General features: G+C 44.0%; 1 protein-coding gene across 7 annotated transcripts in view; it reads right to left on the bottom strand.

Annotated features, from left to right (window-relative positions):
* SYT7 (synaptotagmin 7) overlaps positions 1–18,882 on the bottom strand; it is a 335,907-nt gene that overhangs the window by 66,991 nt on the left and 250,034 nt on the right. For 2 of the 7 annotated variants that reach the window (XM_060262269.1, XM_060262270.1), the window contains exon 4: positions 10,252–10,383. The exons of 1 other annotated variant lie outside the window; for it this stretch is intronic. In XM_060262269.1, coding sequence (XP_060118252.1) covers positions 10,252–10,383 — 132 coding nt within the window. Of the gene's footprint in view, positions 1–572; positions 936–8,957; positions 9,174–10,251; positions 10,384–18,882 lie in introns of all 7 variants that reach the window. 4 more of the 7 variants (XM_060262265.1, XM_060262268.1, XM_060262266.1 and 1 more) reach the window with 4 other exon arrangements.

Genomic DNA, 18,882 nt, shown 5'->3' with positions numbered 1-18,882 from the left:
AAGGCTTCAAATGATACTATTTAAATAACAGTGTGCCCAAAATTAAGAGGGCAGGATGCCAAGGTGTAACAGAACTGAAAATCGGGAAAGAACACACATTCCATAAATATTTGTTTTCATGGGATTAAAGTTCAGGGGTGTTAAATATACGAGAAAGCAAATTCTGCATTTGGAGACTCTCCTAAATGTTATAAAGCTGAGGAATAAAATAAAGGAATAATTTCAAGCAGGGAAGAACTGAGAGCAAAAGGTCCTCAGGTTCAAGTGGAGATAGTGAGAGACTCCCCTATCCTCCTTGGCACTGTGTGTTAGAAGGATAGAGTATGGGTCTGAAACCGGCCAGTTTGTAGCATCTAAGGTGAAAAAGATCTCTCTGGGCCAAGAAACAGAACAGGTAGGGGTTTTTTTGGTTTGCTAGGAGTTAGCTTTTCTGCAACAGGAGCTTACAATATTGCTAACTTTGATGCCAACTACTGAAAACTCACTGGAACCGAGCAAACAGGGCGTAAGCAGAATCATATGCAAGTCTGAGACACACACAGAGAAAAAGAGAAAAGAGCACAAAAACTTACAGGAAAGACTTCATATCCAAGCCTCGATTCCGTATCTGCCCCACCACATGGTCCCAGCTCCCGGGGTTAGAGCGGCTGCGTCCACCAGCTGTTCTGTGCTTGGCACCAGCAGAGATCCCTTGCCGTGACTGCCCACTCCGACAGCCCCGAGGGTTGCCACTGGTAGAGCTGGAGTGGGTTTGCAGCTGACCCAGGCTCTGGCTGGTGGTGGGCTGGCTGTGGTTAGGTTTCTGGTGCTGGCTGAGAGGCTGCTGGAGGCTCTGCTGGCGCATCAGGGTGCGTGGGCGCTGGCATTTCGGGTCTCCTGCTGAGGTGGGGATATACTCAAGGGTAGTGGCTGTGGACATGGTGGAATCCTCAAAACTTAGGGAGGTGATGGACGAGGGAAAGGAGAAAAAGGAGAAGAAGGTGAAGGGGCAAAATTGGAGGAAGGAAAAGCAGAGAGTTAGAGAGAAGATGCCCCAGCACAGCATTCTCTCTGCCAGACACCTTTGGAAGCGGCACATTGTCCTTTGGTGTTTTGGCCCCTCACCTATTTCTCTAGCAGAATGGAGCCCCTGCTCAGTGGCCATCTTGCTGGGCTTTCTTGTCTCAGAGATGATCTCCAAACCTTGGGGCTCAGTGTGAGATTGCCTGTGAAATGACTTCTCCTCTTCCTTCCCCTTAATTTGGAAGGATGCAGCACAGCAGCCCTAATTTCAGAACTAATTAGGCTGCCTTGCACAGGGAAATCCCCTGGCGGCTGTGCTGCCACCAGTGACAAGCAGCATGCCCAACAACCACTCTCCCATTGGCTGGTTCGACACACCTCCCAGAAGTGGTTGTGGGATTAGGTTCTCTCATGTATCCTGGAAATGCTTTCACAGACACTGATGGCTAAGTGGTAGTATGCTCCAGGGCTCAGTTATTTCTTCAGTACTTCCCTACTTTCTTTGGGAATTCAGGTAGCATTGTCCTTCAGAGGCACACAATTATTTCAAATATTTTCCCCATATATTCTGTCCCTTGAATAGCCAAAGCCACAACAAAAATGCTGCTGCATGGCAGTTGTTGCATCTCTACCCTCTGCGTAGCTGTTAAAAGCAGAAGAAGCTGCCCATGAAAGGTGACACCCCCACTACAGAGACCATTGAATAGATTATGGCAGCAGTTTCAGGTCTGCAGACTGCAAGGCCAGAATGAGATGATTTCTCAGTAAAGTTCCTAGAATCTGCCCAGATCGCTGTCCATGCAAGGAAATTCTCAGTGAAAGTTCAGCAGTCTGCTTGAATGAAAAATAAGGTCTGAAGATAGAAAATGTATTCATTCAAATGGGAGTCACTACCAAAAATCTGTAACACATGGCTAATCTATCACAAAGAAAAGTGGACAGAGTAGATGAGTGCTGGTTCTTTCCTCCACTTACTGCTTTTCCTCTTGCAACTTGTCTCCACAGACCATTTTTCTTCTACCTGGGTTTAATTCCAGTCTTGGATCACATCCAATATCCACACATCACTGGATATTGTGCTCTTCATTCCCTTAGCAATCATTTGCATCTGGACTGTCTTGTCCACACAGGAAAACCCAGTTGCCAATGACTACTATAATGCAAGAAGAGTGCAATATCCAAAGATGTGTTGATGCAGCCTAGGAATTGGAGGCTGGGGAAAAGGTTATCTGTGAGCATTAAAGTGTGCATGTAAAATGGCAGGCAGAGGAAAAATTCCCCCATCACTCCAAGTCTTCACATCTCCACTTCAAATTATCTCTCTGCTTTACAACTGCTGTCACATCTAGTTGTCTTCCAGTTCTGTGTGCTGCCATCACATCTAGTTCTGCTTTTAGAAACAGCACAGCTACCCATAAGAATGAGAAAAGGCTGGATTCAAGCTGTCCTCCATTCTCCCAAGAGTAATGGAATATACAGGAGCTCCTGAGTCAAGATTTGATATTTTAGGGTGTGACTATGTTTTTAGTAGGTGACATCCTCACCATCAGCTACCAATATCTTGAAGAGTTCAAAGAGATGGAGCTCTTTGTCACTAAAGAACTTAGAGAATTTGATTCTTAGGGTCATTTCCAACAATACACAGAGACATGTCTGAACTCCCCTTGGAGAGTATATTCCACATGGAACTTCAGACACATGTAGCTGGTGACAATGCACATGCATGATGCATGTTTGTAAACATCTTAGGTGTTCAACTAAAAATGTAAGGGGGTAACTAATGCATGTATTAGAGCCTCAATGCCATTTGCTTAGTTTAGAAAATCCACTTTGCAAGGGCTCAAAAGTGACCAGGACACATGAAGCTTCACCAGGTATGGGGGAAAGGCTCCTGGAAAAGCGATCTGGAGTGGGGAAATGGCAAACACCTAAACAGCTATGTGCCCCCTTCTCCTGTCACTGTTCTGTAGTCAATCACTCCTTCCAAAGCGGCTTTTCTAAAAGAGAAAAGCCCCAAACCACCACTCCGTGTAGGGCTTCTAGTATGTATTTGCACATAATGAGTGGGTAGCTTCTTGGAAGAAAGGACAAGAGATGCATTTGGGAAGGGGAAAATAAGGTGACCACACAGTACTACACGTGAAAGACTTCCTTGTTAGGTAAGACCTGTCACCTATGAAGTACAGGACAGGACATAAAGCTAAAAAAGACAATACAGAGATAGAGATAGGTGTCAAAAGACATGATAAAACTCCACAGCTAACCATACGGAGCAGGTGGCTGAATATCCATCCAGTAAAATGATGCCAAACATGAATAGCCATTCAGCCAAACAGATGAGAGGATCAGACATAGCCATGAACAAACATGAAAGGAAGCATGCAGGTAGTTACAAAACAGCCTCCCCCCGCCCCACCCTGGCCAGGGCTGTTCACCTTCTCCAAGTGTGCACTTGTGAAACCCAAGATGTAATCTGGCATGTGGCACGGGATTTGGATTCCTGGAGATATCAGCCTTTGTTCAGTTAGAAATGGGCTGTTAGCTCATGTGTTTGTACAGTGATATTTTAAACCTCACAGGCATTGCTATCTTCTGTCCAAGGCATAGCCATCTGCCCTCCCTTATGATCTCCAACTACCTTCCAATACTCATCAAATCCTCTTACTTACAATATTCTTCTGTTCTTGTCCCATATTCTAACTTTTGTGGAAATGAAAGGTGTCAAGATTAAACTCTGAGTGCAAAATTTGCAGACGTTGTATTGATTTGCATAACTTGTTGGGTGCACAGAATTCGTTTCTTCTATGGTTTGGAAGTTGGTTCCTCTCACCCTCCTTCCTTTATGAACAGCCCAGCCTGCAGTTCAAACTTAAGCTGTATTTAGAGAAGAGAACTGTGCAAGAAAGGGGTCATAGTGACAAATCCGTTACAAAGTATATGGATGAAAGAGAGATATGGAAGGCACTGGAATTATATAATGATTTATGTTATTTGGGTGTACCCTGAAGGACATGATCAGGTATCACACAGAGATGGGAAATCACTGATCAGACAAATGAACACATGACAGGACAAAGGTGCACAGTCAGGTCATCACCCACAAGTCTTATCGTTCACCATCTCTGCTTCTGTCCAAACTCTGCTGCCATTTCAGGCTTGAGCTTTTGATAGCAGCAATCACTCCAGAGCAGCCAGATGGGGCTGGTAGTCACAAAATGCTCACAGGCCAGTTTTATCGTCATTTAAAAAAAAAACAAACCAAATCCGGTTACCAAACGGACTTAAGGAAGCATGGAAACCAGGAACTCTTGGCAGAAGATTCTAGCATCTCTCATTTGCTGTAGCTGTGGACTGAGCCAGAGTGAGTGTCTACCTTCGCCAAAAGCAGCAAAAAATGCTGATGCCAGTGATGCAATAGCAAAGTTGCATCTTTGTGTATTATGATGAGAAAATTTGTGAGAGGAGAAAGAGAGAGAGAGAGAGAGAGAGAGGGGTCAGAGGAAGAAAAGATGAAAGAGGGATTATGAAAACCTGTGTAAGCAAAGAGATCCATTCCCCTTTTTCTGCCTTGAAAAATTATTTTGATATGTCTGTGTACATCTAATACCAATGAGTCTGTTTGGATATTTCTAAGTTTCTAAGCCCAACCTACTGGGTGTCAGGCCGTAAGCAGAAATGGGCCTTTCCCAGCCATTGCCTCTTCTGCATGCAATGACCTCATTTCAGTTTTCTATCAAATCCTAAATTAGTCCAATTTTCAACCGCTCAGTCACAGGAAACTAAAATTGGCTCCTCTAGGCCTGAAGCCAGCAGAACGTATAAATTTCTATCAAGGGTAATTGCTGTGTGGGAAGCAGTCCCAGTGCTGAAGGGACTGTACCAGCCACACCTGGCTCTCTGGTATCTGCTGGTCTCTTATCCCACTTGTAGTTTCTATCACAATGTCATTGTGCAAGCAAACAAAAAGAGCTCTCTCAGCCAGACAGACAAAGCAAAGTAGCGTTCCATGACAGAAACACACATGCCAAATACAGGAACAACCCAGTCGCAAGAGTTTCCACTATAAGGGATGCATTACAGATCAGTTTACTCAACAAAAAGCTTCATTAAAACAGCAATGCTTCAAAGTTAGTCAAGGGGTGATTTCACAGCCAGAAATAATGTGAATATTCTTTACAGATATTGTCACTCCCAAATGTCTTACACCTTCTCTGGGACAATAATTTGTATGTGCAGGATGCGTAAGGCAGTGGAGTGACAGCTGACAGTAGGTTTCAGAAAGAATTTTAGGACATTTTAGGGTTTGGGAGAAATCTCTGGCCAGCATCTGTTAGGTGACTAAATGTAATGCTATAGCATGTGAGTAACTCTAAAAGAGTACTTTTTAAAGACGTTGTGTTGGATCTCACAGAGGATTTCCACTAACTGAATCAGGAGATATTTTTGCAAATTCCTCCTTCCCGTGGCAAGTCTTTGCCCTCATGTAATTCTTGGGATCCCCACCCCCCACCCCAGAAACAGCAGTTTAGGGGACATTTTGGGCTGCAGTGGTGGGGGGGAGAGGAAGTTGTACTCCACTGATGGAAATCGTTCTAACTGAAAAGTTCATTTCACATAACTATTTGTAAGACAGCCTTTATGGTTATTACCATCAATGTTGCAAATAGATCTCAAGGCTATACTTCCTGGAAATGGGACACTGATACAAATTTAGGGATAATTGATTTGACATAGGACCTTAGTCAAACAAGAGGTACTGAGGCAGCCTCATGTATTTATTCACCTCTTCCCCATTTCCTGTAAAAAGCAAGGGGAGGGGGGAGGTAATTGTGTGTGTGTGTGAAAAGAATCACGTGGATGAGGCAGTTAAAACATCTCTCATTGTCTGCCTTACTGTACTGTATTATACTATTTGGAGCACGTTCCTCTCAGCCCACTCTGCTATCAGAAGATGGGGCTAGGGCAGAATCAAGTTTAGTCCATGAAATGTGGTATCTGGTGGGTCATAGGGGGAACCAATGTGGAATCTGGCAGTTAATTCTTGAAGCCTGGTGAGTTTCCTCAATAGCAAAACAAAAAACAAAAAATCCTTTGCCAACTCTAAAATTGACTGGTTATCTTGTAGTACACGGGTTTCACTCATTGGACCAGTCAAATAAAGAACGTCTGGCAAATTATAATGCCATAGAAATATAAGTCACATAAGTATGAATATTGTCTTAGCCATGATCCAAGATGTGATACACATATCAAATGTGAAGGGCACATGTAGCTGGAATATTGCTTGCTGTTTTCACCCAAGCCATCCTCGCTGCCTAAAAGACAAATTGTTTTTACATCCAGGCACAGTCTAAGCCAGGGGTCCTCAACCTACGGCCCGCGGGCCAGATGCGGCCCGCTGAGGACGTTTATGCGGCCCGCCGGGTTATGGCAAAATCAGACCGGAAGTGACGTTCGATCTAAACTTGCGTTAGCAACGCACACTTCCGGCACTGGGCTGAGGCGGCGGAGACAGAGTGTGAGGTGATACCGAGGTGAGGTGAGTTCCCAGGCCAGGGTGTGTGGTGTGGGGAAGGGAGCGAGATGCAGAAGATGGAGAACTGACGGCCCGCGGCCTTGTACAGTAACGGCAGTCCGGCCCTCCAACAGTCTGAGGGACAGTGAACTGGCCCCCTATTTAAAAAGGTTGAGGACCCCTGGTCTAAGCCAATGGGCAACAGGGGCAGGCAGGTCCCATGCTTGGGTGGGGGGTAGGCTACCCATACCCCTGCTCTCTCAAAGGAAAAGGAGAGCAGACTTTTTCCAGCTTGCACCTGCCCCATCTGGGGCTTGGGCAGTGACTTCCAATGATAGCGGTGGTTTCTATCCACCTCACACAGGGCGAGGGCGACTCCTTGTTTGATTCAGGGGAAGGGGCAGCACGAAGGGTGGCAGCAGTGATTCTGGGGTCCTATCCTTGACTTTTTCCAGGGCCCTAGAATGACCAAGAACCACCTCTGTTTACAACTGTGATTTGCTTCTAGCACTGGGAGCTGCTGTGGCAGAGACAACAAGCATCGTGCTTGCTTCACGTGTGGTTTTCTTCCAGTTTGCCTGTTGCTTTCTCGAATCAGAGTGTTACATTTGAACTTATAACAATCCTATTTATAGTGGCAAAATTCTAATATAATTTTTAAGCAAAAACAGTTAATATAATATCAATAATGTCTCTAGTATCATAGCCACAATTTCTGCCGCTTCACTTATGTTTAAAGAAGCTACTACTGCATGTTGCAAAACAGAACTATAATTATTATTCATGAATAGCAAGATAATATAGCAGTTTGAACTGAATAATGCACATGTGTACTTCTTTTAAAAATGCTTATGGAAAACTTCAGTAGAGGTACTTCGAAATGTTGGGTAATATTTCTACTATAAGGCTACTGATCCATGGAATGCAGCCTGTTTACTTGAGTTGCAAGTGCGCCCTGTATGAGTGACCTAAAGGGGACATGTAATAAATCCTCAAACATTCCACCAAGGTTTGTATATGTCCAGATCACAAGGAACTGTGTTTTTATTTTAGCTGGAAAAGGTAGGATTGTCATCAAAGAGGGCCTTAACTGAGAGTCACACTGCAGGTTATCATACTTTTGGCACATGGCCAAAAAAATGCAACATAAAAAGAGACATCTGTGGGATGGCTCCTAGGCTTCAAGAATGGGGCAAACAGTAGAAGGAAGACTACTATTTTCTTAATCCAAAACAGTTTAAAGAAGCTACATTATTATATCTGTAGAGTCAGAAGTAAGAGCTGGACTCAAAGTGGAATTAGAAAACCTAACAGGAGATGTCAGTCAACAGCCACTCTAGAAAACAGTTATTGAATCATACTGCTCAGGACATCACAAGCTACCGTGACTGAAAACAAGTGGGAGTGCGGGCTGGGGGCTGGAATGAATCGCATTCCAGGCTCACACTTCTGAAGGATTCCAGAATTTCCCTGGAGCATGTGTACTCTTGAAGGATGGTTACTCAGTATGTCTGCTTTGTAGCATCTAGCTTTGTTTTCACTGCTGAAGATGGAATACTCAGTGGGACAGCCCAACTAGACCCAATACAGAGGGCAGCTCTGATGTGCCTATGAGCAATGTACTTAAAAGTTACCAGAAGATCTGAGTCAGAACCTTTCTTCTCTGGTCTCTCTATCTCTCCCCTTCTCTTTCCTTATGTGCCCTTTCCCATTTTTTTTTGTAGATTAACATGCAGGCAAGGCTTATTTTCTTTCATTATTGTACATACCTTTTAACTAATAAATATTATTTTGCAGAAACAGTAGTATTATATAATGCCTTTTATTAGGACCAATTAACTACTATTTTGTCATTATCATCACTTACTTGAATCCCGCCCAGTTTCTTTGTGCAAGTCCACAGCAGAAATAGAGGAACTCCATCTAGCCCTCCCCACAAAGTTGCTTTGAAATCATCTGGAATAAATACATTTGGGACTAATCTTTAAGCCGGTCTAAATGATATCAAATGGGGGGAAATGTTTTACTGAGAAATATTTACTGCACTACTGCTGGCTAAGGAAAGGAACAGAAAGGCTATCTGAGCAGGAGCCCCAGGTACACGGTCACTTGGAGACCAAATTGTGATGCCGAAATGAGGCTCTAACCTTTTGAAAACTATTTTATTTATTTATTTGCACACTCTGTTACCGGATAAAACTGCGTATGTGATGGCAGGGGGAGTAGGAAATACAGCTGTTTCCGCTCTTGCACAACTGAACTTTTCTCATTGATCACTGCTCTCCTCTATATGAGGGTGTCACATCCATTGCCTTTGCATTCCTGTCCTCTATCTGACTCAGCACAAAGACTGTCGCATGGTTGCTGTTTTTGTTTCTTCCCCCTAGCTGCAATTCTGGGCCATGAGGTAGGGCCAGGCCCACGATGTACTCTCACTCACTTGGATAGGCTGAGTTTCCCTGCTGCTAGGTGGCTCTGCACCGTTTGCCATCGGCCTCTCCCCGCCTTCCCAATGCTGGGTTCACTCTGGGCAGACACGCTGCTCTTCATGCCGTCCTCTCGGAGCTGCTGCCTCTCCCCATGCCGTCCTTCTCGCTCCCCTGCCAACCCTGATGTGGCTGAGGCAGCCAGCTTTGCACCTGATAGCAATGAGCCACTAGTGCACACCAGAAAAGGAAGGTGGAGGCAGATTGCAGTGAGAAGGAGGTCACACAAAGGGGAGGAAAAGAGAAGGGAGAGAAAGAGAGAGACAGACAGACAAGGGACAGACAGACAAAGAGAAAGAGAGACATCAGCACTGCAAAAGAAAGAGCCAAAGAGAACCTTTGTCCCAGGCAAAGACAGCAGGCAGCCCTGGTTTGGTTGTGAGATTATGGTGGCAGCCAAAGTTATTTTATTCCATAGACAACGAAGGGTTGAACAATGGATAAGACCGTTAGGAGAGGCACTGTGCAGGTGAAGGGAGAAAAAAAGCATGTTAGTGAGAGAGCTTACCATCACCATCACCACACAGTGCAGATGCAGAGAACACGCTGAGATGATGACCAAAACGGGCAACCCCGTCCTGTGCTGCAGAGAAGGGAGTGAGGAGTAGGAGAACCAAAGGGACCAAGGGAAGGGACGGTAAGGGTGCTGGCCTCTCTTGGTAAGCTGCTTAAGGCAGTAGTTCTCAACTCACTGACAACACCACACAAGCTAGCAGGCTGAAAGCCTGAGTCAGGTCATCTCTGAGGTAAGAGTACTGCAGTGACTTTTGATGTGTCACCCCATGCCTGCCAGTACTCCCATTTTAGTTGGCTGAACACACAAAGTTCTTACTGGGATCAACCCAAATATGGAAGCCAGCCATTTAGTTTTTTAGGTCCAGCCCAAAGGTTGAGCCACTGGCTTCACTCTGGAGCCAGTGGATCCACCAACAGAACCTGTTTCCTTGGGACCAGGACTGGAGCCAAAAGGAGAAGAGAGGGGAATAACAGCCAGAGAAGTCTTACATACCAGAACATATGCTGGTAGCTGGGAACCACTAAATTAAAAAAATGGGGAGGGGGAAGTAGGGAAGGCAGGAGGGGTTGCTCGTCTCCATGGCCATCTGTCCATGGGGGAGGTGGAGTGTGTGAGAAGGAGGTGGAATAGGGAGGAAGAGGAATGTGAAGGGAAGAGCAGGAAGAGGAGGTGGGAGGCAGGGTGCGCATATACTTACTATATATGATCAAATCAGGTAAAGAGAGACTCACTTGAGGGAAAGTCGTGGATCACCATATGGGGCGTAAGGTGATATGTTTAGTATAAACTCCTTGGGAGGGTAGGAGCTCCATTTCTGCTGTACTGTGTTGTCATTGTTATTCCAAAAGTCTCTGTCTAGATCACTAGATCAGCCGGTGATGAGGGGAGAAAAGAAAAAAAAGGGAAATACAAGAAAGAGAATCTAAATTCCTGCAAGGGGAGAAAGGAGAAAAAAAAAACTAACCCAAATGAGAGGCAGCGAAGTTAGAGTGGCGATTTCTGCTCCTGTGGAAGGTAAGCTCTGTGCCTCACATCCACATGCACACACACACACACACACACACGTGCACATACATGGAGGAACAGGTGACAACAGGAGGTAGAGTTGGAGAAAGACAGGAGCAGGTACCTCCAGAAGCTGGTGGAGAGAGGGAGAGAGAAAGAGAGAGATGGCGTGCAAGTTAAAGATGTTTCTGTTAGAAGGTGCTACACTTTGCTTTCTTGTGCCCCCATTTGTCCTCTTGGAAAAGACAATTGCCATTTTGCAAGCACTACTCACTATTCAACCTTTGGCTTCTCCCTTCATCCCTGCCTTCTCCCCATGGAGAAGGGGTGCACAGCACCCAGTGCAACGTTCAATCAGTTTCTAAAACAATTGGAATCTTTGCCTGGGGTCTCCAATGCTGGCTGCATCCATACTGAGGGAAGTGTTTTCTTCCAATATTCTGTGCAGAACTGTGCATTGGACTACAGAGAAGTGCAAACACAGCAGTAGCAATATCCCAAACAAAAAAAGAACCCACCCTAAGACAGTTTTTAATAAGACATTGGACTAAAGGTGTTACTCAGATTCTTCCCACCAAGCATGCATGGTACAGCAGATGGTGCTGAAGAACATGTAAGAACCATAGAATAAGCATTTGTGAAGAAACATTAGCTCATGTTTTCTTGTACTGAATCTAAATTTTTAGAAAATCGCTTTGAGACATATTGAATTTGAACAGTTTCGCCAAGGCTCAGGATCTGAAGCTTCATCCAATACCAGGGTGTGTGCACCTTAATAATAAAGAAAGCTCTGGCTGCTTATTCACAGGAAGCCCAAGGGATGTGGGTTGTCCTTGCATAGATCTTCTGCTCCCTTGTGCGGAAGGAGCTCGGAAGAGTGATCTCCTTCGGGCAGGAGGCCGTCCGTTGATGAGATGCTCTAAGGAGCTCACGATGCCACTCTGTGATCATCTACAGCCTGACCAAACCTTCTCCTCCTCTTAGAGTGCTTCCAATGCCTCCTCAGCACTTGATTCATAGCTCATGAGATCTGACAACAATGATGGCCTTTGAAGTCAAGTGGTTCAGTAGAACATTTATTAGAGACATCAAAGGTTTTTTTTTTCCAGGCTACATCTTGCACTCAGGCCCTTTTCTTCTAATTAACTGTCCTTGCCCTTCTTTGGCTTGGGGATGAAATGCCTTCCCACCTGCCTCTTGAGACTTATATAGAGGGGAGATGAAAAGCTTGGGATAAAGGGTTGCTGCATTTCACCAAGAAGCAAAAGCCTCATTCATAGAGACTAGAGGATGGAAATGAGAAGGAAAATGTTGCAAGGAGGAGGAAAGCAGAGAAATAAAAAGCAAGAGTTGTATTTCTCTGCCTGCCTCTTTCCTGATCTATTACCTGCCTTAATGAGCTTTGGATCAGAAGCATTGCAGAGATCTCTCTCAATGTAGTTAGGGAGGTTAAGCAAGGGGACATTTTCCAGCTGCAGGGGGAGAAGAGGGTTTCAAGCTTTCCATATGCCTGTTGATGACTGTTTCAGTGTCTATCAACACTCCTCCATAAGAAGAAAGGCTTCAGAGCAGCTGCTTTGCGGTGGTCTTGGCCCAATCTCAGACATTCTTATTCATGGTCTTTGCTAATAGCAGAGTACAGACAGCCTGCTAGGTCTGAAGGATAGGAGGGAGACAGCAGTCAGTGTTATATACTTTTGATCAAAGAACATGACCTTCAAACTCTGCAGTCAACACTTTTTGCTCACTGAGAGTTCAGCTATGGGAAGGCAGGATCGCCAAGAGACTCAAACTAGTGTTAGGCTTAGAGACCCACTGATGTATTTATACACAAGCACACATTTTTTTCATACCTATACACATGCACATATATAAGCAGAAGTGCACATATGCACAGTACACAAATATGCACACACCTACACCCATTTGTACATTACACACACATATATGCACAATCACACACAGATGCATGCATGAGCAAACACATACATGTGCACAGACATAAACAAATGTCACCAATCCATTTACGAGTATCACCAATCCATGTGGGCTTCTTTGTACCCAGAAGGAGGAAATATAAGGCAGGGAAGGAATGGCAGATGTCTACACTTTTGTGTGAACTTCCCTTGTACCAGTCTACCATAGCTCTTCAGGCAAACCCACTGTCCCTTATTTCAGAATACTCCAGCCTCATGAATTAATTCCATGGAACAAATACCCAGTGTCTCTTTTAAAAATTAGATTTGGCAATATATAATCGGATGGGGAACCAAGGATGAACTTGTATGATCACATTGGGTCAGATCCAGCACAAGGACCTTGCAAGGAGGCCCTAATAAGGAGGGCTTTAAACTAAATTGTATGGGGGAGTGAGGCAATAATTCAAAGCCTCGTATGATGCCAGAAACTGGGGATAAGAGCATTAAAGATTTGCAGAGAGTGGCACATACGCTAGGTAATGTTAATTTGCAGGCTTGTACAGAAACCAAATCCTCGAGATGCATAAAATGTGGATTCCGATGTCTCTACACTAATGCACAGAGTATGGGAAACAAACAGGAGGAACTGGAAGTCCTAATAAAGAAAGGAGACTATGACATAATAGGCCTTACTGAAATGTGGTGGGATGACACTCACAACTGGAATATTAGGATTCAGGGGTACAACTTATTTAAAAGGGACAGGCAAATGAGAAAGGGTGGAGGTGCAGCAGTATGTGTGAAGGAGGTATATACTTGTGAGGAAATATGTGAATCAGAGCATGGCAGCTCAGTTGAGAGTCTCTGAGTAAAAATAAAAGGAGTAAGAAACAACAGTGATATTATTGTGGGGGTCTGCTATAGACCACCAAGTCATCGCAGCAGGTGCAAGTGGAGGTGCAAGTGGAGGACTTGGATGAGATACTTCTACAGCAGATCGCAAAGTTCTCCAAGAGAAGGGATACAGTGATCATGGGAAATTTCAATTACCCTGACATCTGTTGGAAGTCCAACTCTGCTAAAAATGAAAAGTCAAATAGATTCCTGACTTGTCTTGCTGACAACTTCCTTTTCCAGAAAGTGAAGAAGGAAACAAGGGGATCTGCTATCTTGGATTTGATTCTCACCAACAAGGAAGAATTGATTGAAGAAGTGGAAATAGTGGGCACCCTGGGCAGTAGTGACCATGTGATTTTGGAATTTACAGTCTTAGGGAAGGGAAAAGCTATACATAGTCAGACTTATAGGTTGGACTTCAGAAAGGCAAACTTTGATAAACTTAGAACTATGATGGGTAAAATCCCATGGTCAGAAATACTTAGGAGGAAGGGGGTTCAGGAGGGGTGGGAGTTTCTTAAAAGCGAAATACTGAAAGTGCAATCACAGACGATTCCTATGAGAAGAAAAAATGGAAAAAGATTAAAGAAGCTGAAGTGGCTCCATAAACAGCTCTCTAAAGACTTGAGAAATAAAAAAGACTCCTTTAGGAAATGTAAGGAGTGCCTTATAACCAAGGATGAATATAAACAAATCACCAGTGTTTGTAGAGAAAAAGTTAGGAAAGCTAAAGCTCAGTATGAGCTTAGGCTGGCCAAAGATGATAAAAACAACAAAAAAGGGTTCTTTTCTTATGTTCAGAGTAAGAAAAAGAGCAAGGACATGGTAGGCCCATTGTGAGGGCAAGAAAGGGAAATTGTAACAGGTAATGGGCAGAACTGCTCAATTCCTACTTTTTCTCAGTCTTCTCTTCTGAGGTGAATGGTGCTCAACATGGCAAAAACAGAACATATAAGTTCCAACCTAGGATCAGCGTAGGGCTAGTACATAAACAACTAGTTTTAAACTAAGTCCTCAGGGCCAGATGAATTGCATCCAAGGGTTCTAAAAGAGCTTGCAGATGTAATTTCTGAGCCTCTGGCTTTTTTGAAAATTCTTGGAGAACAGGAGAGGTGCCGGAAGATTGGAGGTGGCCGAATGTTGTCCCCATCTTCAAGAAGGGGAAAAAAGAGGATCTGGGCAACTACCAACCCGTCAGCTTGACGTCTATACCTGGAAAAGTTTTAGAACAAATAATCAAACAATCAGTCCTGGAACATTTATAAAGAATTGATGTGATTACTAAGAGCCAGCATAATTTTCTCAAGAACAATTCATGTCAGACTAACCTGATCTCTTTTTTTGAGAAAGTGACTACCTTGCTGGATCAGGGGAATGCTGTAGATGTCGTTTATCTTGATTCCAGTAAGGCTTTTGATAAGGTTCCACATACTATCCTTGTTGACAAGTTGGTAAAATGTGGTTTGGATCCTGTTACCATTAGGTGGATCTGTAACTGGTTGACAGATTGCACTCAAAGAGTGCTTGTGAATGGTTCCTCATCCTCTTGGAGAGGAGTGACAAGTGGAGTGCCTCAGGGATCTGTCCTGGGACCTGTTTTGTTCAACATCTTTATCAATGATTTCGATGAGGGAATAGAGGGAATGCTTATTAAATTTGCAGATGATACTAAATTGGGAGGGGTTGCAAACACAGAAAAAGACAGAAACAGGATACAGGATGACCTTGACAGGCTGGAAAACGGCTAAAACCAATAAAATGAATTTTAACAGGGATAAATGTAAAGTTCTGCATTTAGGTAGGAAAACTCCAGTGCATGGTTATAGAATGGGGGAGACTAGTCTTAGCAGTAGTATGTGCGAAAAGGATCTAGGGGTCTTAGTGGATCATACGCTGAACATGAGTCAAAAGTGTGATGCGGTGGCTAAAAAGGCAAATGCAATTTTGGGCTGTAACAACAGAAGTATAGTGTCCAGATCACGTGATGTGATGGTATTGCTTTGCTCTGATAAGACCTCACCTGGAGTATTATGTTCAGTTTTGGGCACCACATTTTACAAAGGATATAGACACGCTGGAATGGGTCCAGAGGAGGGTGACAAAAATGGTGAGGGGTCTGGAGACCATGTCCTATGAGGAAAGGTTGAAGGAGCTGGGGATATTTAGCCTGGAGAGGAGGTGGCTAAGAGGTGATATGATCACCATCTTCAAATACTTGAAGGGTTGTCATATAGAGGATGGTGTGGAATTGTTTTCTGTGGCCCCAGAAGGTAGGACCAGAACCAATGGGTTGAAATTAAATCAAAAGAGTTTCTGGCTCAACATTAGGAAGAACTTCCTGACCATTAGAGCAATTCCTCAGTGGGGAGGTGGTGGGCTCTCCTTCCTTGGAGGTTTTTAAACAGAGGCTAGATGGCCATCTGACAGCAATGAAGATCCTGTGAATTTAGGGGGAGGTGTTTGTGAGTTTTCTGCATTGTGCAGGGGGTTGGACTAGATGACCCTAGAGGTCCCTTCCAACTCTATGATTCTAAGGACTGTGCAAGACTGGCTGATTGTCCCTGCTTCCCCCTCCCCCCAGCAGCCATTTCTGACCCTGGGCAAACTTATTCCTGGCTTTGCAGGACCCATGGGAAATAACAGTCACATGGGTTGGAAAGCTGCAGTGGGGAGGGAGAAGGGTTGAAACTGCACCCTCCTTTGTCAGGGACAAAAAAAATGATTTCACCACCTTCTCCCTCATGACTACAGCCTGCTGACCAATGTGATTATTACTCCATGTAGATCCTACGACTCTGGGAATCCATCTTCCTATAGTTAGGAATGGCTGCTAAGTGGGGAAAGGAGAATGACAAGAAGCTCAGCAACCTTCAGTATGTTCTACTGACAGATCTCAGGCTCTACTTCACTGGCAGGCAAAACACCAGCTGTGAAACTGGTATTGAATTCTGCTTTCTGGAAGTAAGAAATCATACTTGAAGGTGAGATTACATAGCATTAATAACAAGCAAGTTCATTAATAAAAAATTGTAATCATGGAGGTGTAACAGGAAAAATGTCATCTCATGGTGACGTATTCATATAGAAAGGGATCGTATAAACTCACCCTACGAAATTTCTGAAATGGGAAAGAAAGGATAAGACTGAATGAAGAATCATTTTCAAGTCATGTCCTGGTCTAGCCAGATCCATGGTCAAGGAGGTAATGTAGCTATCTCAAAGGCTTGTGCTACCTCATTGTTTGGCACAGTTACTTCATGTGTGCAAGGTCAAAGCATCAGTCCTCTCCCTCCCTGTTTCTGTAGATAAGGCCTGAGAGAAGTCTTTGAGTCTGTCACTGGGCAACTAAGAAATGTCTATTACATGTAATACCATAATCTATGCATTATAGGCCTGGACCCATACCCCTCAGGGAGAAAACTAAACAGTTTCTTAGTATAAACCCACAAAGGAACCTGAAATCATTCCACAGACCATATATGATTTTTTTAAAAAAATAAAAATTGCTCAAAAGTGGATAATGTACATTATGCCTGGAGCAGACAAAACTGATTTCTCTTGAAGATGTGAGCAAATGCATGATCCCAGTTGTTGCAAATCTGAGTACCAGAGAACAGCTGTGAAGTAGTTAGTTATGGTTTGTAATCTTATATGGTTTGTAATCTTCTATAAATTGCCAGGAGGCTTTTACTAACTTTGGCACAAAGACTGCCTAAATTCTAGAGGAAAAAAATATCAATTGCTGCTCTTCTATACAGGGGATTTGCCATTTGCTCAGAGACAAGTGAAAACTTTAGGTTTTGTTCTGACTAGTATTATCAAGTGTGGAACATGAATGGAAAAGTTTTTGAGGTGTTGCATCTGTGGGTTTGAGACTTCATAGTAAATAATGATAATTTTGCAGTGTCAGTTATGGCAGTGGTCCTCAACCTTTTTTGGCACCAGGGACCAGTTTTGTGGAAGACAATTTTTCCAGGGACCAGGATGGGAGGGTGATGTTTTTGGGATGATACAGTTGTGCACTTTATTTCTATTAGTTTGGCATGGTGGTTAAGTGTGCAGACTCTTATCTGGGAGAACTGGGTTTGATTTCCCACTCCTCCACTTGCAGCTGCTGGAATGGCCTTAGGTTAGCCATAGCTCTCGCAGAGTTGTCCTTGAAAGGGCAGCTTCTGGGGAGAGCTCTCTCAGTCCCATCCACATCACAAGGTGTCTGTTGTGGGAGAGGAGGGTAAAGGAGATTGTGAGCTGCTCTGAGACTCTGAAATTTGGAGTGGAGGGCAGGATATAAATCCAATGTCTTATTATTATTATTATTACTACTACATTGTAATATATAATGAAATAATTATGCAACTCATGGTCCAGTTGCTAACAGGCCACGGCCCGGTACCAGTCCATGGCCCGGGGGTTGGGACCCCTGAGGTATGGGATACCTTTTGGGGGACAAAGTGAGGGCAACAGAAACAAGACAGTATGATTCAGAAAGAACAAAATGTTTGAATACTTGGGATAATAAAGAAAGGTGAACGTTGGAATAAGAAGTACATCAAGGTACCAGGAAGTGAGAACAATTCAGAGAACATCTAGGTGGAAAACACCATGGTATGTTTAAGGCAGGGGTGTCAAACCTATGACCCATGATCCAGAACCATCCCACCTAGGCTTTAATCAGGCCTGCAGCTCTCTTCCCCCTGCCCACTTTCCTGTCTTTCTTCATCCTTTCCAGCTCGCTTGGTCTCATCTCTACCAGCTTCTCCTGCAGCCGGAAGCTCTTCTGAGATTCATCAAAATATATTGCAGCGCAAAAAAAGTTGAGAAGAAAATGCAGAATGGAATCTCCATTAAGGTCCCTGGGCCCAGATACACTATTCAGAGGCTGTTTCTAACAATAGAAACAGTGCTCTGGGACTGGAATGACAGCCCTTAGAGTGGAATGACAGTCCCCAGGAACAGAATCTATGTTCTGGGACTGGAATGACAGGGTGAAGAGTGGAAAGACAGCCCCTAGGAGTAGCAGAAGCATTCTGGAAATGGAATTCTACTCTAGGAATGGAATTCCACTCTTGCGACTCTTGTTCCATTCCCAGAATGCTTCTGATACTCCCAGGGGCTGTCATCCCAGTCCCAGAGCAGTCTATCTGGGCCCAAAGACTTGAATGGAAAATCCACTCTGCATTTTCTTTGCAACTTTTTTTTGTGCTGCAACATATTTCAATGGAGTCCATGCAAGTCAATTGGCATTCTTGGCTCCCATTATTTCCAATGGGTCTTCAACCTCTCCCATTGTTTCCAATGGGCAATCCTGTCTTTCCCTTTAGTACATCCCCCCCACAATTATTATCTCAAACCACCCTGTAAAAAAACCCCTAAGACCCTGGAGAGCCACTGCCATTCTGAGTAGACCCTGGGGGGGGGGGGGGGAGAAGCTTGCAATGCCCAGCCATTTGTGTTCCTAGGCTCAGAGCATTTTATATTTTTAGTTTATATTTTTATTTTCTGCTGTGATCCTTGTGCTTTTTCTGATGTTTTATTTTAAAA

Source organism: Heteronotia binoei, chromosome 21 (genome assembly GCF_032191835.1).
Source record: "Heteronotia binoei isolate CCM8104 ecotype False Entrance Well chromosome 21, APGP_CSIRO_Hbin_v1, whole genome shotgun sequence".
Taxonomy (NCBI): Eukaryota; Metazoa; Chordata; class Lepidosauria; order Squamata; family Gekkonidae; genus Heteronotia; species Heteronotia binoei.
Note: the sequence above shows the minus strand (reverse complement) of the source record. Positions and strands in the feature narration are given on the sequence as shown.